This window comes from Salminus brasiliensis, chromosome 10 (assembly GCF_030463535.1).
Source record: "Salminus brasiliensis chromosome 10, fSalBra1.hap2, whole genome shotgun sequence".
NCBI lineage: Eukaryota > Metazoa > Chordata > Actinopteri > Characiformes > Bryconidae > Salminus > Salminus brasiliensis.
The window spans coordinates 15,960,805-15,986,644 of NC_132887.1; the positions used below are offsets into that span (position 1 = coordinate 15,960,805).

Genomic DNA, 25,840 nt, shown 5'->3' on the forward strand with positions numbered 1-25,840 from the left:
TTAAGCCTCCGATGACTATGGTGAGCGGTCGGAGGGTTCGTGTTGTTTTTGGTTGTGATGTATTTTAAATCATACTGAATTGGAAGTATTCGAAAACCACTGGCTGCAGAGTGATCATCCATCATTTCTTCTGTCTTGTGTCTCAAGTCTGTCGAAGAGCAGGCCGCTGAGCAGTTCCTGGACTGCGCGTGGGGACGATGTAGTGGCGAAACTGGACATGTGAGAATGGGAAAGCTCAGCTGTCAGGTCTGAGAGCCTGCCCCCCAGACTCACTCCCATGCTGAGAGCTGGAAGCGAGGGAATAGTGGTTAAATATAGCTTTGCTGAGCAGCACAGCCTACAAGTTCTCACTGCGAGAGAACAATCAGAGAGTGGGTGCACGCAGAAGTGCTCATTGGACTACCGGGAAAGCTGCATCTTTTATTAAGCTGAAGAGCGTCTGTTGTTGGATTTGAGTTCTAGTTTTTCTCAAAGGACACACTGTTACACTGCCTCCTCTGCATTCTGTTCATTCAGGGCAGCTAGTGTGACTTCCTCTGACTCTTGCTCTTCTCACAGTCTCTCTCACAGACATAGATAAGGGCTCTCTGCTACCCTCCCAGCTGCTGCCTCTTTGGTTAGCTCATGGCTTGAAAGGAGAGAGAGAGCAAAAGAGTGAATGTGTTTAGACACCTGCTTCACTGTGTGTATCGTTACATTACCTTTGTGACTTTACTTGTTGGACTAGAGAAAGTGTGGCGAGGAGCCGCTCTTCATCTGCCCTTTGATGTTTCTGCTTGTACTGATGGAATGCTAATGAGAAGAGATCTGGAACCTGTTCATTAAGGACCTTCTGAGGGCTTAGGGACCATAGTGGGTAAGTGTGCCATCATAAATGTTCTCCTTTAGGGCTTTCTCATTAGAAGGTTAGCTCATTGTTTCATGTATTATGTAGGCTATATATCTTTATATATATATATATATATATATATATATATATATATATATATATATATATATATATACTCATCGTTTCATGTATTATGTAGGATATATATATATATCTTTTGATATTTAGTAAAATCATTACATTAGCATACAGAACACCCACAAAACTGTTCAGCAAAGAAAGGAATGAAAGGAAGCTTCAGTATTTTTTCTTTAGCTTTTGCTTTAGTCTTATCTTCCTTTTATCACTTGGGTTCCAGCATCACCTCCATAAGCCTGGATGAACAATGAATAGCTAGCTAGTGAGATCATTGCTCTGTTTTGACTGCGTATGACGACATGACAGATAGCATTCAGAAATGCTCAACGACTCTTTTTCCATAGAGAATACAAAAACGGTCATGAAGGTGTGAGCCTCGCACAAGCATCTCTGGTTTCACTAATGTGCTGAAAACCCTGCAAATCTCTGCAAAACCCAACACAAAGACTACAATGTGCAAATAGAGGCAGGTTGCTTCCATCTCCATCCCAGTGTTAGAGATTAAATTACCAAAGGCACGGTCATTTGCCCTGGCTCATGGTGCTCACACCAGTTGCTGCATCTCTCTGACTGTCTTTACGACCCACAGGCCTGACTGTAAAACCGTTAGCCCTTTGACACTGTATCCAGGGGAGGGGTCTCTGGGAAGTGGGGCATTGAAGAGGGCCTCGGCAGTGGGGCTGATACTCAAGCTCAGCGTCTGTGTGGTGCCAGAAAGCATACAATAGCAGCTCCCTAAGACTTGATCTTACCCAGCAACAGTTGTCACTGACACATATGGTTCATATGAAGCTGCTTACACTTGCAGCCGAGCTATAGAACTGCACTGGTGTGCTTCCTTTCAAAGACTAGTTGTATTGAGTTAAAGTGACGTAGACATAGTCTTATTTTCCCAGAAGTTAATTTATAAAGTATTTGCACATGCTGCACCGTCAGTAATCACCTGAATGATGTGCATGCCTAAGCATTAGTCTGTATGTTACAGGAAAATAACAGATAACAGGAATTTAGCAATAGTGCTTTTCTGGTGTATCAAATTTATCAGTGAGTTGCTGCAAACTTTTTCCCGCACTTCCAGGTGACCTTTGTTCTCCGCTGCCTGATACGAAACAGCAGACCTTACTTCTCTGCCAAGAAAATGACACCAGGGAAGTTACTCAGCTTTTTCACGTTGATCGAGCTGTTACAGGGTCTGTTAACCCCCTAAAGGGAGACACAGAGACACTGACAATTTGTCTTTTTTTTCTGTCTCTCCTTGCTTTCCTCCCACATTCTTGGGGTGAATTGACCATAGTAATACCTCTGGAGACTGACATGGAGAAATGGAGGCTGGACAGTTAGGTGTTTGGTTAGGAATGCCACTATTTTCTTGGATTAAAATTTTCCACTTGTTGAGACTCCTAGGAAAAGAAATCACACTGAGCTAAATTACCGGTGGCAGTGTACGATGGAGATCAGCGTTATATAAATGTAAGCGATGATTGGCTCACCATGTCTTAGCAAGTATTACTGTAGCTTTACTGTAGCTTTGCTTTGCACCGTTGGTTTTATATCTTGTCATCACATAGGCACACACACTCATAATGGAAATTGTCACAAGCTTTGCAGAGTGTGTAGAAAGTAGAAGACTAGGCTGTAATGCCATGCCCCCCGAACCTTCTTTTGAGGAGCTCCTTCCTGCAGGTTTCGACACCAACCCATCTTTAACACACCCTGTTTAGGTGTGGTGGATTAGGGGTGAATCCAAAGGCTGTGGGAAGATTGCTCTACAGACAAAGGGTTGGAGACCATCACTGCAATGCATTAAATGACTAGTGGAACATTTGAAATAATGAACAATAGGGATGGACTAAAATGAGGAATTGTGAGCAAATGTCAATACCCAGTATTTTTTGAGGTACATACCAACTAGACTTATAGTCTCTCACATTTAGACAACATAGATAATGAGACTCAATTTAATTAGCATTGAAGAGAAATTCAACTCTGACTGCTGTAAGGTTACAAATGCAGCAAAGTGAATATAATGCAGACATTTTACTTTTGTTGAGTACAGAAAATACATCTTCAGATGACAGTTGGATATATTGGTCAAATCTAAACATCTGTCCAATGCTGATGTTTTGGTAAAGCAACTGATATGATTCCGATATCACTGTGCATCTGAATACCTCTCGATTGCTGCTGTTGTCCATAACTATCTATTAATATTATTAATAAGTCTTTATTTATATAGCACTTTTTCTGAACAAGACAAGGTTTTACAATGAAACACAACAACAACAATAATAAATAAATAACAATAAAAATAAAAATAACAGTTAACACACAAAACAAGAGAAATGTCAAATAATCATTAATGGTCCACATTTATCCACTATGTCAGAGTAATGCTAATCATAGGCTAGACAACCTTTAAAAGACTAAAGTCTGACACGCTCTTACATCTAAATACAATTTTGACAAGACTGAGAATCTTGCAGGCTCACTATTTGCAAGAATGCAACTAGATTAATTTCCCATCATGCTCCTGGTGGGAATTTACAAGAAGAGAAACAGTTGAACAATGGAGCAGAAACAGAAGCAGCCCTTGTGTGTGCAGTAGTGGGTTTTTTTGTTGTTGTTTTAGGACAACACAGAATGTGCTTTGCTGCTTCCTGTTTGGTGCTAGAGGGAGCTCACTTATTGGTTATTTCACAATCTGTGTGAGTCAAGACTAAAAACTTGTGACAATATTAAACACAGTTGATTTTAAGTGAATATTAGGTCTGGGTTAAGACAGCTATCCTGACCACCATCCTGATGTTAGGACACTACAACTTTAGCAAGATTGAAAATGGGAACTTGTCTGCCACAGTGGAAATCACTTGAAAAGTTGTTTAGTGTAAAACTGGCATTAGGACTCTGATCTCAGATGCAGGCATGTCTCGGTACCAGTATTTTAATTTCATGTAATATCACAGCGATACCCAGTGTAGTATCATAATACTCTATATTCAATAATACTTTGGCAAAGATTCATTTATAGTCAGAATCCTCTTTCTTAATCCCTGTCCGGAAAACCGACCCTACATACATAAGTTTATCATAGAAACATGCAATTGCATAACTAAAATGTCCACTTTTCAATCTTGTTTAAGCAATAAAAAATAAAAAGACAAAATACAATGCCAGCCTGGTTTTAGCTTTAACTGTACTAAGATCAGGCCTCATCAGTTCCTGTAATTCTCCTCGGTGTGAGGTCAGCATTCTTGTGATGTGAAGTTGGTATTTCTAGACCTATGTCTTCATCAGCTTGTTAGCACCCACAGCACTGTGCTGTGATTTTAGCCGTTTGGACTACTATGTACTTACGTCCTAGCACCACAGAAATTTCACATACTTCCTTACAGACGCAAAGGAAACGGTTGTAGGTCAGCTTCTGTGCTCAGTCTTTATAAAGAAGTTGTTTTGTTGCTTTTGGTATTTTGAAGTCTGAAGTCATCTACAAGACTTTTGATTGGACATGTTCTCCCGGGTGTCACTTGTGGCTGCTATTAATATTACAGCTTGAACTTTCCTGTGTTTTTTTTTATTAACTCCACCCCCCTCCAAGCATCCATTTAAAGCTTCACGTGATGATGTCACGTAACCAGAGAAGCATAAATGGTTTGGTTTTAGTTTACCAGTGACATACTCCATTCTGCTCTCTCAGGAGTTTAAGGAAGTTGGGGTTGCAATGCAATGCAGAAGTCTGGCAGAGTATCAGTGAATATCAGTTTCATTCTTGGCTTACACTGTTAGGTCACGTTGAGGACTACATTATAGTGTAATTAAAAGAACAGTGTGTTGGCATGTCAGTCATTGAGTAGATGCATAGTGAAGACACAGACTCACATTTCTTTAAACTTCAGACTGTTATCATTGTAACATTGAGGTCAAAAGAACACGGTATGGCTCAGTTCCTGCACCACACTCATGCAGTATGTGTTATTGAGTGAATAGCTTGCAGGCTGATGTATATGGTGATATTCAAGGGGCAAAGCTGTGTTGTATTTTGCAGCCTACATCGGAGGGCTATATTTATGAGCTCAGAGGAGGATACTACAGGTTGAAACCCAGTATGAAAACTGTCATTCTGCCTGGGGTGGACATGTCAGCGTAAAAGTTACAGATGTCTGATATAAATAGAAGCAGGCTGTGATATACAGTAATAGCAGCTGTACATGGTCCAAACTGTTCATACAGTTATACATCAGACTGATAGAATACTAAATTTGAGGAATATGTCAACTTGAGCAGAAGAAAAATTGAAAGTCCCAAAAACAACACATCCCAGCGCTATGTGAAAGGTATTTGGACATGGACACGTTTCACAATTATAATTTTTTGTTCATTGAAGGCTGTTAGATTCTGTAACAGAACAGCAAAGAAATAAATAAAAAGCATTTTAAAGGAATTCATGGACTGTTTTAAGGGGCTGTGAGCTGTTAATGAATTCAGCTGTTCCTGTATCATCAGTGAATCAGTGTACATCCACCCACTTTTATCTTACCTAAAAAGCACTGAATTCATAGGTCACACACTGCCTCCCTCTAAAAATCCTCCTCTCCATCACAGGCCTTAATGTGAGACGACACTAAAACAGCTAACGTCCCGCGGTAACAGACATCCCGTCTTGCCATTTGCCAGAACTGAGCTATTGCCGAATCTCCAGGCCCTTCTTTAGACACATTGAGGTCACCATGTGACATGTCCACTGAAATCTTTCATATCTTCAGTGGCAGCACGGGAATGTGGAATTTGGACAGCTGCTGGCACCAGCAGGGTCTTTTAGTTATCTTCAAGAGCTGACTTCAGATGCCAAATTAGGGCTACAGCACTGCCAGCTGCAAGCTCAGGAACCCCCTGAGGACCATAAACACTAGATGAAACATCTCTCTTCTGGAGATCAATATTGCTCTAAATGATACGTTAATGTTTAAAAACAACAAAGGCAACATAGCTGGTATGAAAACTAACCACAGTAGGTTAACATTTGCAGTTTGGGCTTCATGTTTCATGCACATACATTAAAGCAGTGCTGCCCAGTGTGACCTGGGGGCCAAAGTTGTTTTATTTGGTCCACTGGACAGTTACCCTAACGCAAAGAGAGACCAGCCATATTTTGATATTATATATAATGTATATATTAAAGTCTTATATATTACATAGTCTTTTTTTAAATAATTTTTGTAACTAAATATACTGTAGTGTTATTTCATACCTAATTGCTCTTCGGTCCCCCAAAACAAGTTGTTAGGGCATCCCAGCATGAAAGGATAGGCATGTATCTACGGTATAGGAAACAACATATATCTTTCATTTGAATACAGGTTTTACTTTGCAGAGGGAAGACCTCAGTAAACCTTAAAAAATACAGACCATGTCATTTTAACCCAGTAATCTTGTGGGCCGTAAACCTCAAGTAGAGAATCATCACACAACCTAGAAACCAGACACACATTTAAGGATCCAATTGGATAAACCCTACCCTCAGACACATCTACAAATACTTGTGCTGACAATATAGGGCTCATATGATCTGTATGTTTACAAGCTGAACAATGATTGAATCAACCATGGAACTGCCACTCCCTCTCTAATGAGTCCATATAGAACTTTTGAGAACTTACAATCTGGTCTTTCATTCAGGGGGTTTCTGAAGGCTATATTGTGCTATAGGATAAAGAGTCCCAATATTTTCTTGAAACTTGAGTCCAGTAATTTCGAGGCAAGCCAACTGCACTCAAACCCATATTCTGGACAAGCAACTGCAGATGATGGATTGCATCTCTCATGTTCTCTGCTGTAGTTTAGCTCAAAGTCGGCATGTTCCGACTGCTTTGAAAGACTAAGCTGCGAAAAGAAAAGATCCCATCAAGCTTGTTTTTGTATATGATCATGAGAAATTGTGCTTCTACAGTGATCGTTCACTGGAGTAGTTCTCCACCAGAGCATGTCGGCGCCCTTAAACATAGGCTTGCTTGTCAACTCGTTGTCTTAACCTTGGTGGTTGGTTTGGATATTTAATACACCCTCTTTGAGTAAACACCACTGGTATTTTCAGCCTTGTCTGGCCAGTTTCCACTGGACAATAGACAGAAACAGATACCTCAGTGCACAAATTAGACTGACCGAAGAAAATTACTACAGTGTTCAATCAGGCTTCCGCAGGTCACTTAGCACGTTCTCCAAAGTGATATTTTTATAGTCGCGGCTAATTAGGCCTTTTGGTAGCCAGAGCTCTTCCCTCTTGAAGCAACAGAGTCGTTTGATTCTTGGAACAGGGAGTAGATTTTGAGTTTTGGAGTGTTTGTGCCAGATATTTGTGGTGGATGGGCCACGCTGTTGATGTTGTTTTCAAGAATGAGACTGCCTAGGTACAGTGTTAAAAGTATAAGATTCTTAAGGAACTTTAGGAGGTTCTTCAATTTGAAACTGTGGTGCTTTGAGAACCCTTTAAGGTTTTTTTTTTTAGAAGAAAAAGGTTCCTTGAAGGTTCCTCAAAGCACCTTAAGAGGTTCCTCCACTATTTTAAACTGATGGACCTCTGAAAGTTCCTCAGTGATCTAAAACTTTTAGCAGTGTAGGACCTACACCCAAAGCAAAAATATTTTATGTAGTACTGAAAAAAAATACTAATGATTGTAGAACCCATATGGTCTACAAAAGGGTGTTCCACCAATGCTAAGAACCATTTAACCAGGCAAAGAACCATTTTGGCATTCAACTACTTATTTGAGTTGTTATGGCTCCTAAAAGAAGCCCTGCTTCACTAAAGAACACTTAACAAGGGTAAGGGTGTAGATGGCAGACACAGATGCTTCACACCTACATCCCTAAAAATAAAGGTGCCAGTAAACTGTGGTAAAATACCATTAAAGAAAAGCTGTAGTTCCCAACAAGCCTTAGAATGGGTGTGTCTTTAAAATCCAGATTTTAAAATAAAATTTTCTTCATATTTTGACCACTGCAGATCAATTTCAATATCTGTAAATGTTTTCTATCACAAATATAAAGGCTTCTCAGCAACATTACTTCATGAAATTGCCTCTAGTTTATATAAGGCTTGAGCAGAAAGATTTGGGTGTGTAATTTTAGGCGGAAAATGAAAAAAAAGGGCTGTTAAGAGTGTTAAGAGGTTAAGTAAGATTGACTTTTCAGATTAAAATTTGTTTAAGAAACTGATGTAAACGTCAACATAATATTTTATACTTTACTAATTAACTTTTTTTAAACATCCAAGATAAAAAATAAAGCTAGAGTCAACATCCAAGGCAAGGCAGAAATTCAGGCTGCAGCTGTCCATTTTTGCTTATATAGCTAATCTAACTATAGCTACTGTAACTCAACTGGGATAGTCTGAAGACACCTGCAGCTGGCATATTGGTATGAGGTCGATATCAGCAGAAAATGCTTGATCGAATATTGCACATCTAACCTGAATGTTAGCGGCGTACTGTATGGCTTCCTTCTACTTTTAGATACTTTAGTAAAAAACAGCAACTTTTAAAGGAAAAATGTCATGGTAGCCAATATGAGGGATCAGAATCAGTATCAGAGAAAGCTGTGTCATGCCATCTCAACAGCCATGTGCGGATGTTTAAACCTTTCTCCACACCGTCTTGTCCTGAGGGTGGTCAGCAGCTACAGCATCATCGTAGTAATCTCACATCAGTGACAGATGTTCCTCTGTGTGGTGCTTCTGGTGTGGTGGCACCACATAACACTATAGAGATCAGTCCAAGCAGTTCAAAGAGCCATAACATGTCACCTTCAGCAGCCTTCTCTCAGATGGCTATACCTGCCAGCCAACATCTGGAACCATTTTCTGAGACCAATAGAGATAAAAAAAATGGATAAAATTCCTTTCAGGTTCTTTTATCAGTGCATTCAAAGAAAGAGAGACAAGCGTCCGTCCTTTAGATGTGTGTTTAATGTCTTTTAATTAAAAGTGAAGCGAGCATTTAGTAGGCATGTAAGATACTTTGGAAGATCTTTACTTTAGTCAAGTTACACTGTGGACAAAAGTATTGGGACATCTGCTCATTCGTTGTTTCTTCCAAAGTCAAGTGGATTAGAAAAGAGTTTATCCTGCTTTTGTTGGAGTAACTGTCTGTATTTTAAATCATTGCTGTGCATTTAGCGACAAAAGCGTTAGTGAGGTCAAGATGATGGATGATCACCACCCCACCTCATCCCCATCTCATCCTAAAAGTATTAGATTGAGCACCTTCATTCCAGAGAATACCGTTCCAGTGCTCCACTGCTCAATACTGGGGGGCTTTATATCTGCTACAGAGTGTTCTATTCTACTGGTAGTACTTCTCTACAGGGACTAGACAAGCTGTGTGTGCATTTGCACATCTGTGTCAGCAATGGGTGTAATTTAAATTAGTGGAATGCTAGCATTAGAAGGGGTGTCCACAAACATTTGGACATAGTGTATTGTTGAAATGTAACATTTTTGCTCCTCTTTAGTAACTACAATGTGTCAGAGTGCAATGTGAGGTCATTCTTCTGTGTTAAGACTCAACAATTCTCCTACAGTAGGGACAGTAATGATCTCAGTAGTGATCTCCTGCTGTATAAATGCAGCAATATATATATATATATATATATATATATATATATATAATCTTTCAACCAGGTAAGAAACATTTAAGCATCGAGTTGCCATGGTTTTCTTTAGAACCACTGCCTTCACTAACCTCTGAAGAACCCTTTTAAACAGTGTACGTCTACTTGAAAGAGTAAAACACTTTTTTGAATATTAGCAGGACTAAAGAAAGGTTATTGGAACATTTCATTTAATCTAAACTAATGTCTCTTTCTGTATGTAAGACAGTTGCTTGTCTCTTTCTGTAAAATGGTAGTAGGACTGCTACTACCATTTTATTTTAGTTCATTGAAATGTGATCAAATGTATTTAGTTTGGGTTACATAGGATGTACCCAGCATTTAACTTACTGTAATGTTGGACGAAATGTTTGACATACCCTAACTCTAAATGGTATCTGTTAAACATTTTGCCTCCATACTTTGATTGAGATTGTGTGAGATTTTGATACAGAACCCATACTTTCTCTTAACATATACTTTTTAAGCCCTTGGCTTTTTCAATACCCGTCTGCCAGCAGTCTGTTTTTTGTTTCACTTTCAGCAACTCATTTAGTAGAACACAACTTCAGTGGGCTGCTACTGATGGTCTTAGGTAGGCAGTATGTCATAGTTGGCTACAGTTCTGCTCGGCCTCCTGCTAATAACTGTACTCTTCTGCAAACAATGTGTGACCCACTTCCAGCTGACAGTAACTGTAAACCTCTAATAGCATTGAGGAAGGCTTTTCTTTGATCCGTCTGTGCAAAAATGGACCCAGGAATGGTCTCAACATGACTCAGAGGTGACAGGCCACATGACTTCACTATTGCCTGTTTAATTCAAGACAGGGTTGAAACTAATTAGTGCATGTCGTGATGCAGTTCCTGAATCGTAAAGGACACTGTGTCAGGATAATGTTCCTTTATTCACTTAACCTATCAAAAAGTGCAGAGAGAGGCTTGCAACCAGAGACAACATGAGATTTATAAGGTCACAGGAGACTTCTCTATGCCCTTGCTGGAGATAGACTATGACTCAGAGGTGTTATTTAAATAAAGGCAGGGGTAATTGAATTTCTTTCCTTTCACATTAACTGTAACCGGTGGGATAAGGTCCATTTTGTGTTTAATGTTTGACACACCTTTAAGTGCCCTTAGCATTTTTATTTTTAGTGATTTTTAATGGACAAAACTGCAAAGACGTCTTTTTTTTTATTATAGAGGCAACATGCGTTCCAAAAGCAATGGAGTGGACAGTCCCGCCAATGGGGTTCTGGTCGTCCCCCATGCAATACATGAGATTAGTGAAGAGGAGGGGGGTGAGGAGAAACGGTTGGCTACTGAGAAGAATATCAAAGCCAAAGTTCAACAGAAGGAAGACGAGCAGAAGCTCCAGACCGAAACTGATAACTCCACGAAGAAAGATGACCAAAGATTAGGCCTGAAGGATCTGTCCAAAAATGACCTTTTCCAGCTGCTGGGTATCATGGAGGGGGAGATTCAGGTAAGGTCTGTTATAGCTCAACATGTGCTAATAGGTTTTTATCATGATCACTAAAAGCAAATAAAACAAACAAATATTTTGTATGTCCTCTTCAAGCCTTGATGACTGTTTCTCCTAATCACTCTTAAAGTGGTGGAATTTTTTTCTTTTTCACTGATTTTCTCAACACAATCCCACAAATAATCCATTGTGTTTAAATCAGGTGATTGTGTTGTCCAGGACATCACTGAACTTCTTCATTCCATCACTTGATGAGTGGTATGACATCACACAGCAGGAAAAATAGCCCAAATCTGGACTTTTTCGTCTTATGTGACGCAGGGGTGTCATCAGTGTGGCAGTGTGAACAGCAAATAACACACACTGTAGTAAATAACACACACACAATCCAAGAGCTTGGAGAGGAGAAAATGGACTAGCTTGTGGAGCATTGCTCTTTTGCATATGTGCATCAGTTTAGGACAATGAACTGTTCATATGAACGTGGTATACAGGTCACATTTAAAAGATAGTGTGAACAGCCTACAGAAGAATCAGATTTGGTGTGTGAATCAGATTTGGGCCACTTTACCTTCTGTGTGAAAACAGCCATATTGTTCTGTTGCTGGTTGTCCCCCAGAAAAGAAGGGATATATCCTTTCAAACAAAATGAGCTATTATTATTGGTTGTCAGTATAATATGTATACATAACACCTACAGTATGGTTAAGTATACATTCTGTATGTTAAGTATACACAATAAACATGCTAAATGGTTAAGACCAATATAATACTTCATCTTTTGTGCCATTTGGATATTGATTTACTTGCAGCCTGATAAGCTGAAACTGAAATGCTTCATCTTGATCCTAATGGTGCACATTCTTATTTTCCTGACAACTGACATGCTGGCAGGGTTCCTTCATATCACTGACAAGCCTCTCATTAGAAGGATTTATGGTGTGTTCAGGATAGGGAAAGAACTGGGCTCCGGTCTGGACCTTCTCTCGGCCGCTCAGGCTCCAGGCCGAGTCAGCACTTGGCCCTGTGTCAGCTTGCTTGCCCTCAGGTCCTGACAGAGAGCCATTAGCACCTCATCACACTATAGCTTCCCTGTGGAGCGAATCTTTATTATTCTACATAGAGAATGGGAACAGAGTGTGAACACAGCAAGTCAGGCGGAACAAGTCACTCCTCGGCCTCGTACACTCAAAGCAGGAAAAGCAGGGATTGATGACAGTAAGATGATGATAGTGGGCTGATGCACACGTTGATAGCATTTCTTTTAGGCAGCTATTGCTCATGCTTTCTCAAGTATTTAAGCAACCATGTATTAGGAAACACTGAAAGAACAGTAACTACTTTCATGAACATCCTCTTTGCTTTCTCTCTACATTCCAAACTCCTTTGCAGTATCTCATAAACAACCTCTTGGAGTCATTTAAGACTAGATAACCTTTTTAACAACACATTTCGGGGCCATTTGGCTCCATCTAGTGTCACCTAAATTCATGCTTTTGTCTTTTTTTTTACTGCAGTGGACTGAACATACATAAGAGTATTCTCTATAAAGCTGTGGCTCTTAAGCCTGGCTCTGGAGTACTCCTGTCAAAAGGTTTAGTGTTTTCCCTGCTTTAACACATCAATGTCTGCTCAGGAATGGCTTATTTTTGCTGGATATTTTAATGTATTAGAGCAGCAAAACTGCTAAAACATTCAGGACAAGCATCTTGCATTAAGATGAGGAGATATAACTGCAATCAATGTGTTTTCCACACTGATTTCTCAGGCTCGGGAGGATGTGATACGGCTGTTAAGGTCTGCACTCAAGCGTCCAGAGGTGCTAGAGTCTCGATATGGCTTAGCGGGGCCCACCAGACCCCTGCAGGCCCTGCAGAGAGATGGGCTACTCATGAACAACCACACGCACCATGATGACGTGTATGAAAAGCCAATGGCTGAGGTAATGCATATTATTATGCTCTTCCATACACTTTATTTATAGCATTTCTTCAGCTGTAACTTAGAGTGACTTCAAGTCTGATCATATTACATAAATAGCTGAATGTTGCATTTTTTAAGTCTTGCCCAGTGATTTTTATTGGTACAGCATGGACTTGCTCAGGCAAGGAATCAAAGGGCAGCATTGTTACACTATAGCACTTCAGCATTTAGCAGGTATTTAGAAGAGTGGCTCAGATAAAGAATCATAGGTACTGGAAGCAGGCAAGGGTCTAAAGATACCTTTGAGCTAAGATACCGCCAGACACAAATAAGAATAAGTGATACAAGCTAGCTACAAACCACACAATATCTTGTGCCTAGATACAAAAATACAAAATGCATAGAGAAGACCTTTCACAATTGCAACCACAAGCATGTTAATAAGTGTGAGATCGGTGTGATCTCCATTAAGTGCTCTTAAAAGAAATGGCTCTTTGCTCTGTGTTTGAAGACAGCTAGCAACTCAATTGTTCAGACAGTTCCAGGGCAGAGATACTAGGAACGGATATCGGTCCCGAAACTAAGAAAATTAGCTGGATCGTGTATCGGATAGTTAGGCCGATCCATGGAACCAATCCTTTTACTGAATTCTTTTACTGCCAGTTTCTCACAGACTTCTCTCTGCGAGCCTAGCCAACACTGTGCCAAGGTCAGGGTATTAGTTATTAGTATTAGTCAAGGTATTAGTTATTTATTTTAGTGAAAAAGTTCATTTATATCTGAATTAATTATTAGATTTTGTTTTATTAATAAAGTTTGAAAAGTAATGCCTAATGCCTTACATCTCTCCCACATGGCAAGATATATAGTTTCAACAATGGTATTAGTTTATCGGAGTATCCCTACTTATCACCAGTTTTGCTCATCATTCTGGATGACCTATAACGATATTGTTAAGGAAACCAAATGTTTTATTGTTTGCTGACAATGCAAATATGCACATTATGATGATGGGCATAAATGTCACTTGTTCCTAACAATAATTCATTGTGTACTGGTGTTCTTTACATGTCACTCAGCTGGACAGGCTTCAGGATAAGCACAGGGAGACATATCGGCGCATGCTGGAGCAGCTGCTACTGGCTGAGAAATGCCATCGCCGCACTGTTCATGAGCTGGACACGGAGAAGCGCAAGCACATTGACTACATGAACAAGAGCGATGACTTCACCAACCTTCTGGAGCAAGAGAGAGAAAGGTAAGAAGTGTAGTGGTCAGAAATAGCTAAAGAATATTTGCACTTCAGCCTGATCAAAGAAACACATTACATGTAACATTAACAATCCCAGAGTCAATGAAAATATATAGAGTCATTTTAATATGAAATAGCAGTCAGCAGTGACGTGTGAAGATATGATGCGTAAAATACACTATATGTCCAAATGTTTGTGGACACCCTTTTTTAATGAATGCATTCAGCTATTTTACGCTGAACCTATTGTTGACACTGATGTGGGAATGCACATACACAGCTTGTCTAGTCCCTGCAGAGAATTACTGCCAATAGCTTGGGACTCTGTGGGGCAGAAAAAAAACATGAACTTACTGGTACCATGCCCAGCATTGAGCTGTGGAGCAGTGTTCTCTGGAATGATGGATGGTGCTCCATCGAATACTTTTAGGATGGGTTGGGGAGCTGAGGACAATGTAGGGTGGTGATCCAACACCCAACATCCTGAAGCAAGGCTTCAAAATCTACTAGAAAGCCTTCCTTGGACAGAAGAGACCGTTACTCTTTTTTATTAACCGGAAGAAACGAAGAATGAGAAGGTGTCTCAGTAGCATAATGAGGGGTTCTGTTTAATGTCCAGTGCATCTCTGATAACAAAGCACATGGCACTGAGGACACAATGAATACTGAGAGGCCAGCAGGGAATGGAGACAAGAGTGAGCAGCATATGTTACATAGAGTGTGCACTTTCAAGAGGTCAGGAGAGTCAGACAGAGGCCCTGTTAAGGTCAGTGTGGTCAGTCAGCAGGCATGAAGCCAATATATGAGTGCTGACTGTAAGCAAATGAATAGTCTAACCTCTCCAGTGACTAAATCCAAAGCTTGGCCTTGGCCTAGCCTGATCATTTCACCACAAAACTATCAGAGTAAGAAAAGTCAAACACACATATATGGTAAAGGTTAAAAAGAGGATTGGCTCTTTCACATATACCACAAATTCATATTCAGCTTCTGTGATGTCTTCCATTTGCTGGTTAGCTCCATTTGTTTGGCCATTTTTCCACATGACCTTCCAAGTCCTGTTGAATTTATGATTAGTGCGGCCCTCACGTTAAGCAGTTCTGGGCCCAGACAGATCTAACTAGATGAGCAGATCAAATGAGACGAGTGGTAATTTGGAGGAACCACTACGCATTAGTTAACATCAGATTTGACCTACAAGCAATAAAGCATTTTACTGAATACCTTCACACAATTATGTGTGTGGCTTGCAGTTTATTGGCCTGCGACCTCTGCGTAAAAATTCTCAGGCAGAGAGGAAGTATTTCAGTGGTATTTCACTGCAAGTTCAACCATCTGGTTTGTTTGGCTTTTTTTCCTCACAGATTTTCCAATTGTGATTTAGTGAGAATAAGACATACTAAAACCAAACTTTACAGCTAGAGTATCAGGACATTTTGGACACATTTGACATGATTTATGCTACAGTATGTGGGATCAGAATAAAAGAATCTGCACAGCACTTGACCAGAGTGAATGGGTGAAAGATGTTCAGTGTAGAATTCTGATTAATCTGTCACTTATTGTTGCTCCTGTGCTCCTGAGAGGTGTTTTACAATGCAGGATTTTTCAGTTAGAGATAACTTAAGCCCAAAGGTGAGAAATGTCCCTCAGCTCTTTTCCTAATGATCAGGATTGGTTTTGGTCTTAAGTTACTAGCTAATCTGAGTAATTGTGAAATACCCATCCAAGGACCTTGAGCACCATTGTTTGTTTTCATTCTATTCTCCCCCAGCCCTGCCTAGTATTTGGTTTTTCAAAAAAGAGGACACATCTGGGCGTCCATCATGGATAGGATGTTGTGGCTGGGGGGTTTCAAGTAGGCCTAAGTTGAAGGACTGTGGCAGTGTGTTTGTATGAGAATAAGAGGGAGTTAAATATCTTTGCCTTAATAGCTAAAATGGTCAAACTATCTCCTTTCATTTCAGTTTAAAAGTCTTACAAGCAAAATAATACAAGCAAAGGTTTACTTTTACCACATTTTATGTTACATTTTTATTTTCATGTCAATATTATCAAATACATAAATACATTTAAAAAGTCGGATTTGTGTTTATTTACATTTGCGTTCAGGTATTCAGCTGCGGTAAGAAGCAGTTTGACCAATGGCTGCGTGTAAATTCAGGTCCATGTAGACCAATAGTGACGGTGAGATGGTGGGACTTAAGCAGTTTGACCAATGGCTGCATGTAGACACAGGTAATGTAGACCAATAGTGGTAGAGAGAAAGTGGGACTTTAACGGTTTGACCAATGGCTGCATGTAGATGAAGATACATGCAGACCAATAGTGGCGGTGAGAAGGCGGTACTTATGCAGTTTGACCAATGGTTGCATGTAGTCACAGGTAATGTAAACCAATAGCGGCAGAGAGAAGGTGGGACTTAAGCGGTTCGTCCAAGGGCTGCATGTAGACACAGGTAATGTAGATCAACAATGGCGGTGAGAAAGCGTTACTAATGCAGTTTGACCAATGGCTGCATGTAGATGCAGCGCCATGTAGACCCATAGTGGCGATGAGAAGGCAGGACTTATATAAACGTGTTTAAAGCTGTAAAGGTCCATTTTACACAATTTCGAAAACCGAGCTGGACACATTTTTCACATGCCAAAAGAGGACGTGACCTTACATTAGTTTTCCCACCTGAGTCTCCTTTGTAACCACACCCCTTCATCATTATCTCCAGTTGTTGCTTGTTTAGTCCCAGCACACTCTGTGGTTGCACCGTTGGTTCACATTGTTGTTTTGTGTTTGTTGTTCTGGTCACTGGTTTTGTGCTTTTCCTCTGAGGGGTTTTGGTTTTGGTATCTGGCCTTGTGTTAGTGTTGTAATTCTTTTTCTTTTATTTGTTCCTTTTGTGTTTGGTGTTTTTGTTGTTGATTTACCCTTGTTTACTTGTTTAACTGACCACTTCTTGGACTCTCTAAACGTAGTAATGAAGCAAATCTGCACATGCATCCTGCCTCCTCAGTCTTCTACATCACATTCATGTAGGTAGTAGAATTCACATTTGAGAAGCATGACCTTTGAAAGTTAATGTGGACAGCAGTTTTTGGACATCATATCGGCCCAACGTGCCAGGTGATATCTTGTGCCCTCACTGAACCACGATTATGAACCTTCTCCAGTAATGATACTTTTCAGTATAGTCCATGGATCTTGTCACACACCCGCCACCCGTCTCACACAAACAAGCATCTGCCAAGACTCACAATCTGTACCTCCAAATAGAGTGTGCATATACCATCAGGGGAAAGGTCTTATCTGAGAAAATGATGCAGTCAGTGTGTTTATCAGTGAGTTGTATTTAAAGTGTTTATTTACAAATCCATGCAGTGTTCACAGTAACAAAACCTGTGGTCCTCTAAATGTGTTCTTCAGACCAACACAATAACTACTTTTTACTTCTCACGTGTCATTGTTGGTGAGTTTCTATTAGTCCATTAATTTTTTAAGTTTTATTTCAGATTTTTTAAAATTTTCTCCCTAATTTGAATCCACAAATATGCAACCCCTTCATGTTCTCCCCCTATGACAGGCAATGCTCCGACATGCACTTTCTGAGACACATGCACAGCCAGTCACCACCTCTAGTGGTGCCATCTACCCACCTAGGAGAGAGCAACTGTGCTCTCTCTGGGCCCCAGCTGCCGACGGCTAGCAGCATGACCGAGATTCGAACTAGCGATCCTCCGGTCATAGTGACAGGGCCTTATTCCACTGGACCACTCAAGGCACATTAGGCCTTTAATGGCAAATTAGGCCTTTAATTAATGGAAATTTGACACAATGTAAAAAAAGTGCCAAATTCACATCATGTCCTTAAACCTTTTAAGTTTAATAACTGTGTACAAACAATGTACTTGAGAAGTGTCATATGGTTAGTATATTGGCTGAATTGTAGTAACTCAAATTCACATTTTAGTTGCTTCCAGTTAGGATCATGGACTTTTAATAACTGACATATTTACAATTGCTGTCTTCACTAATGCCAAATTCTGCATAATTCTGTTAGCGGTCACGTCACTGTAGAATTCAGACAACATAAAGCCACACTGAGCAGCAGAGAATGTGGAAAATTGCTCTTATAGCCTTCAACATTGCGGCTGGGGAAGTACAATACAATATAGATTACAAGTAAACACATAAGGTAAGGTGCGAGAAGCTAATGGGAAAGGTGAGTTTTATTCATCAAGGTCGGTCAACTGTTCAAGCAAACCCTAAAGGTTACCATATTTCATTGAAACATGGTTCACTCAGTCAATATAACTCATCTGAATAAATTTAAAAAGTTGTTCTTACAACTTGAACTGAGTGTCTATCTCAAATATTCATTTCTGAGTTCTGAGGCTTAATCAGCTTAAGTGATCCCTAATTTCTGTAGTGTTTAAGTTATGCTAACAGTTACTGGTGAGACATAATAATGTGATTTTTGTGATTGTATTGTATTTAGAGCACTTTCTAATATTATCCTATAATTATTAGCACAGGACTGTATAACTGCACACCATAACTTGCAATGAAGTCTCTCTCTCTCTCTCTCACACACACACACATCCCTGTCAGTCAACATGTATGAGTGGGAAAATATTTGCTCATCTCCTACATTCACACCTGTTTTTCATGCCATGTGAGAACAGCAGAGGTGATGAAGAGAGACATAAAACTCCCCTGAATTTAGTGCATCAGACAGTAGCCTAAAGTGTTTTTCTTGACATTCTTTTAGGCTAATAAACCATGAAAGTAATACTGGGAAATACTGAATTAAAACACAATCTGAAGGAATTTACGGCAACATCTTTGCCTCACTGATGTGTAATAGGGTAACATTAAAGTGAAAAGTGATCATAGATTATGAGATGCATAAGAAATGTTTGACACATATTGTAAGAGTTTGTTCATGATCATTCCAGTTTTATCTACTATCAGTGACTTCACTGCATTGTGTACTGTATTGTTTCTGTCCCTTGTTGCACCATAGTCCAGGGGGAACATAATTTCTCCAGTGCGCAACTGTGTACAGCCAAATGAATTCTGCAGGAAGTCCTCGGTAACTTTGAATACCCCACTACCTTACATTAAGGTTAACTTTTCATAGTGATGAGCAGCATCATCCTATATATATATATATATATATATATATATATATATATATATATATATATATATATATATATTTATATATATATATATATATATATAAGCAGCCTGAGCTCATAGGATCATTTCAATGTTTTTCTTCATCCTTAAGTATAGTGTTGCTAAGTGAGTAGTAGTTACTTTGTATCTTAATCACAGTACATGAGCTCTAGGGTCACTGTGCCATTCATAGTAACCAGTGTGAACAGCAATAAGGGCTCAAAGTGGACACACAGTACACTTACTCCCTTTCCAACCCTTGCAATTTCACAGTATGTCACACTGCATACCTACACTCAGGTAATAGAAATTGTTACTCCACCAGTAAGTTGCAAATTGTTTAAATGTAAAAAACACTGGGAATTCATTAAATAAGAAGGAAAGGGCTAAAGTCCCACCCTGTCAATGCAGAGCTTCACAAGTCTGTTCCATATATGGGCAGCATGACATCATCAGCTAGTCTGGTCTCGGGAGCTTTGCACAAATTTCACCTATCGTTGTCGTGATAGCATGTGTGGAATGTGATGGGCAGTTCCCCACTGAGTAATAAGCCGGGCGGAGGGATTCCAACCTAAATGCATGACAGTTAAACAATTAGAAGCATGGGTACTGCTTGGGGACATCAAAACTGTAAGGGTAAGTTTTGACTACAGTTTGGTTACATCAGAAATAGCAGATATGCACAGTTATAGTTTATTAGTTTATTCACTAGGGTGAATTTCAGTGTGGAGTAGAAGGAGTGCAAACAAGCAGATATTTTGTGTGCTTTATTGGATAAACAGATGCAAGCCTAGATAAAGCATGGTTTTATGGAAGGACAGTGTGAGAACCAGAGAATGGGGAACACAGCCAAGCTTGGGTGCTTAGTTAAACATTCACTTGCATTTTGGATTTTTGGTCACGGTTCCAGCAGCAAGGGTGGAAACAGTGGAAGTGCTTTTGTCTGGCAAAGCAGCCTATTTGTGCTAGTGGGGGTCTCCAGCTCATTCAAGTGTGAGAAGCATGTTTAAAACATTCACCCATCCACACACACACACAAGAATTAATAATAAAAAAAAAACAATCTCCACAGTCTCTCATTATAAATTGAGGTTCAGGATATTTTCCGGTACTATTGTAAAACCAACGATCATGTTCTAAAAGCAGAAAAGTAAAGTATGCTTAAGGAAAAAGGTGTCTTGTACACAATGTGGATGCTACACCAACCACAGTAATGTTACAGTATGTAGTGTAACGTCTGTAAGTGTTTGCAGTTGTTTCATTATCTGCCTTTTTCCTTTTCTTCAGATTAAAGTTGCTGTTGAAGCAAGAAAAGGCGTACCAAGTACGCAAAGAAAAGGAACACTCTAGACGACTGCAGAAAGTTCGCGGAGAGCTGGTCAAGTTGAAGTCTTTTGCACTCATGCTGGTTGACGAACAACAACTCCACCTGGAGCAGATAGACCAGCAAAGCCAGAGCATCCAAGAACTTCTCCAAAAAGTCCAGGAGAAAGAAAAGAAGCTGAGTGAAGTTGAGGCCAAGGCGAAAGAGGACAGCCAGAAACTTCTGAGCCTTGAGGTTGAGTTAGAGGTTAGGACTTCTAAGTTTGCACGGCAGCATGAAGAGATGACAGCTAAATTGGCCAACCAAGAGACTCAGCATAGGCAGCTGTGCCAGAAACACGCAATGCTGTCTCAAAAAAGTGAGGAGCTGGAGGAGACGAATGCTGCTTTGCAGAAATCAGCAGTGGAGCTACAGGAGCTGCGGGACAAAATCAGCAAGGGGGAGTGTGGCAACTCCAACCTGATGGCAGAGTTAGAGAACTTACGCAAGAAAGTTTTGGAGATGGAGGGCAAGGATGAAGAGATCACCAAATCGGAGACTCAGTGCAGCGAGCTAAAGAAGAAACTCCAAACTGAGGAGATCCACAACAAGGAGATAAAGTTGGAAGTGGAAAAAATACAAAAACGGATGACCGAGCTAGAAAAGCTGGAAGCCGACTTTAGCATGGGCAGGACTGAATGTGCACAGCTGCAGAATGCTCTGGAGAAAGAAAAATGCCTGACGAAAGAACTGGCGGACGAGCTGGTGACAGTTAAAATCCGCATGAAAGAACTCGAGTCGACAGAGTTAAAGCTGGAGAAAGCAGAGTTGGTTCTGAAAGAGGAGCTGATGAAGCTCAAGTCAGTCACTGTAATAATGGTTAATGAGCGTAAGAACATGGCAGAAAGGATGAGGTCTGAGGAGAAAAAGAGAGAAGAGCTGGAACAGTTGTTTAAGGCAGAACAGGAGAAGGTTATGGAGGTCACTGAGAGGTTGATAGAGGAGAGTAAAAAACTCCTAAAGCTGAAATCAGAGATGGAGTCAAAAATAACCACCTTGGTCAAAGAGAAAGATGAGCTGAAGATCAAGCTTACAACCGAAGAAGAGAAATGTCGAGATTTGAGTTCCAAGTTTTGTATGGTGAAACACATCAGTGATGAGGTAAAGGAAGAAGGGAAGGAATCTACAAACAAAGTGCCGAGCAAAGATGCCGGGAGCCTTTCAAATTCAAGCAGAAAGGATGACAATAAAGTAAGAGAGCTAACTGTGGAAATTGAAAGGCTGAGAAATCGCCTCAAGCAGCTTGAGGTTGTTGAGGGAGATCTGATGAAGACAGAGGATGAGTATGATATGTTGGAGAAGAAGTTCAAGAGTGAGCAAGAAAAAGCAAATTCCCTCTCACAGCAGGTAGAGGAAATGAGGAGTCAGATGGCTTTGAGCAAGGTAATAGAGAGAGGAGAGGCGATCACTCAAGAGACAGAGTTACGGAGGCGGTGCAAGTTAGAGGAAGCCAAAAACAAAGACCTGCAAGCAGATGTTCAAGCTCTCAAGGAAAAGATCCATGAGCTTATGAATAAGGAGGACCAGCTTTCGCTGCTTCAGGTGGACTACTCTGTCCTACAACAAAGGTTTCTTGAGGAAGAGGACAAGAAAAAGAGCATGAGCAACGAAGTTCTTAATCTTACCAAAGAACTCGAGATCACTAAACGTTATAGTCGTGCCCTAAGGCCCAGCAACAACGGAAGGAGAATGATGGACGTTCCAATGATGTCTACAGGAGTGCAGACTGATGCTGTTGAAAATGAAACAAATGATGATGATGACACGCCTGCTGTGTTCATCAAGAAGTCTGTCCAAGAAGAGAACCACATCATGAGCAGCCTTCGACAGAGAAGCCTAAAGAAGCCTGGTGAAAGGCCACCGGTCCGTGAGCTTTACCCTTCAACACCTAGTGACCTTACGCTGAAGAAATCCTGGATCCCGTGGATGAGGAAGAAGGACAGCCACACCCAGAGTGCTTCAGAAAAGCCTGGGCATATAAATGGAGAGACCGTCCAATCTGAGATTAAAATGACCCCAAAGCAAGGCCAACCACTGCACATACGAGTGACTCCTGACCACCAGAATAGTAAGGCAACCCTACAGATTAGCAGCTCTCCTGCAGATAACATCTTCAGCAGTGCCATAGTCACACCCTCTCAGGGTATTCAGAAGCCACGAATAACAATCATTCCTTCCACGGCTGTTTCGCCAAATGAGAAAGCCAGAGATCCTAGATGTCCAGAAAGAGCCAAATCTCCAATAACCATCACAACTATCTCAAGAGCTAAGTGCCCAGAGAGCGTTAAAGCCCCCTCCACTGACAGACCTACGTCGCCCACATCCCTTATGTCAGTTAGCACCTCCACGCTGTCAGATATATCCACCTCCCCCGAGCCTCAGGAAATGATCACAGGCAGGGCTGTATTTAAAGTGACTCCTGAGAAAAGAATGGTGCCCACACCCATTAAGAAGTGTAACCCGAATGCTAACATCATCACCACAGATGACAATAAGATCCACATTCACTTCGGTTCACAGTTCAGAAAGACCTGCGAAAACAACTCCTCTGTGGTCACGGTCAGGCCTGTCACTGTAGCAGCCGAGAGCAAAGACCTTTCTACAGGCACTGTGCTGCGCTCACCACGCCAAGGCACCATCAGTAAAGTGACATCAAACAAAGTTACAAGTAGCCTGACCATCACACAGGTCACCACAGCACCAGCCAGGCCAACACTTTCTGTGGTAAGTAATGTGTCAAACCTAAAGGTAAAGGTGCCAATGAATGCATTTATCCAGCAATTCTTCCAATTCTTCTCTCATGTTCACATAGACGGCATGTGATTTTGGCCCATTTACAACCCTATGATTATTCTTAGACTGAACCGAGCACACATTAAAAATTCACAGTGTTTACAGCGATTTACTGCAACGGTTTACACAGAATCAGCATGTATTGCCACAGCCTTGCCAGAGGCATAGCTTTGTTTTTAGCACTCTAACAAGAATATCATAAGTATTTTTTGTAATTATTCCTGCCAGTGTAAGTCTTTCCTAAAAGTACTGCTATCCATTGAGTGGAGATGACAAATTCAAGTCCAGAAAGTAAAACTACGTCCCAGGTATTTTGTTCCAACTGCCTGGGCAGCTCTGCTATTCATCGCAACCATTGTGTTAGCCCAGCTACCTGAATGGCCTCATCTGAAATGCTGTTAGGCTAGTTTAGCATTTAGCCTAGTATGGAAACCTGCTTGCTTCCTGTGGTTTTGCTTTTTCTGGCACAGCTTTAGATGTTCTATTTTGTAACAAGGCCTGCTTCATGTAGCAACCCGAGGTTACGTATTGTCCTAAATCTAGTGAGTCTGGCAGTGATATACAGGCTTTTCAGTGTTACTGATGCACTTGAGAATGACACTCTCTGATAACTGATAACAACAATAAAAAAAAAACATTATATTCTCAGACGTTGGCCTGTTTCCTGCTACCATCTTATGCTGCATTCGAGTGCTCAGGTTATGCCAGATGGTTAACTAGTAAATACAACTTCGGTCCATTCAGGTGATTTTTGGAAGATCCGCCCACTAAGCGTGGAGATCCGTAAGATATCAGAAAACAACAACATTCATACACGCATTCCACAAACACTGCAAAATATCAACCTAAATGAATTTAAATTAGTCCGCTAAGCGTTGGAGTAAAAAAAAAGATAAAAACATGATAAAACATATTAAAAACAGACTGAAAAGGTAAAAGGTTGCAATATTTGTCACATTTCATAAACTCGTGTATCATCTCAAACCCTGAGTTTCCCACTTGTGAATACACTGGCTGTTTGAGTGAAATTTACAAGTGGTACAAACAGTATTTCCCAGATTCTGACACCACTCCAATGCAGCATTAGACTAGGGCATGCTGGTGTATTTAGTCATGTGAAAAAGTTAGAACACCCCATGAAATTCTGTCTTTTAAAATATATTATGGACATTTGATGCTCTTTTGAAACATATGGGGAAATGTTCAGATGTTTAGTGCAGAATTCCTTATGATGTTCTGTTAAACCTGTATGTATTGCATCCTTTTCTCATCCTTCTATTCTCTTTGTTTTCTGTCCACAGCAGCCTGTTATGGATCCCCAGTCACCCCGATCTGGGCTCACACGCATTCCTATGTCCCGGGGGATGAAAACGGGAAAGGCTGTACTAGGGGCGCTGGGCATCACCACTGGTGTGAAGATGGAGTCGAAGGCAGAGGGCCAGTCCATGCGTATTGAGGTGAAGAAATCGCCTACAGGCAGTGCCACTCTTCAGAGTGGTGGAAAAAGCTGAAGAGCAAAAACAGGGAAAAAGAGGTTCACAAGGGGGGTTCACTGTAGAGGTTGAAAATAGTCAGGCCCTGCGTGATGGAATCAGTCAGTGGAGAAGAAGTTAGCTCTGAAGGGATTTTCCTCACTCAGTTCTTTTTTCTAAAAGAAAGTCGAACAGTTCTTTATCGTAAGTGAATGCACAGTCTATGTGTGATTGTAAATACTGATAATGTCTTTGTTGCTGTTGATTTGTTTCCCCCCTTATTTTTAGGAACAACTAAGGAATCATATTGTATAAAAGGACAAACTGCTGCCATTCTCCCCAGTAACAAAGCTGATACTGGCTTCCCTCTATAAATCCTTTGCATATTGTCAGTATTACAGTTTTCTTATGTATTAGGGTCAGCTTTTGATATCTGAAGAGAGCAGGGGTGACAGTTTTGCTTGCAGTGCTAGTACTTTTCCATCCATTTAAGATGAATGAATGACATGCTCACATAGTGAGCTGAACTCATTCAGTGTTGTATATGTGTTGGGTTAATGATATAACGGAGGCCAAGCTTCTTAACGAGTTATGTTTTTACTACTGTTTATAAGATGACTGAAATAAAGTGTTTTGTCTTCTTTTAAGTGTGCTCTTTTCTTTTACCTGCATTTTTTCCTTTTCCGTACACATATCTGTATGTATTGGTATTGGAATCTGTTTTTTTTATTTATTTTTTTTATCTAGCATTAATAGCAAATAATCAG

General features: G+C 40.5%; 1 protein-coding gene across 1 annotated transcript; it reads left to right on the forward strand.

Annotated features, from left to right (window-relative positions):
* The first annotated feature begins 641 nt into the window (after window positions 1-641).
* On the forward strand, window positions 642-25,689 carry filip1a (filamin A interacting protein 1a). The gene is made up of 6 exons (XM_072689467.1): window positions 642-856; window positions 10,810-11,092; window positions 12,861-13,034; window positions 14,095-14,273; window positions 20,733-23,532; window positions 24,903-25,689. Exons 2-6 carry the CDS (start codon window positions 10,817-10,819, stop codon window positions 25,110-25,112), a joined length of 3,639 nt encoding a protein of 1,212 aa, XP_072545568.1. The 5' UTR covers window positions 642-856; window positions 10,810-10,816; the 3' UTR covers window positions 25,113-25,689.
* The last annotated feature ends 151 nt before the right edge of the window (window positions 25,690-25,840 follow it).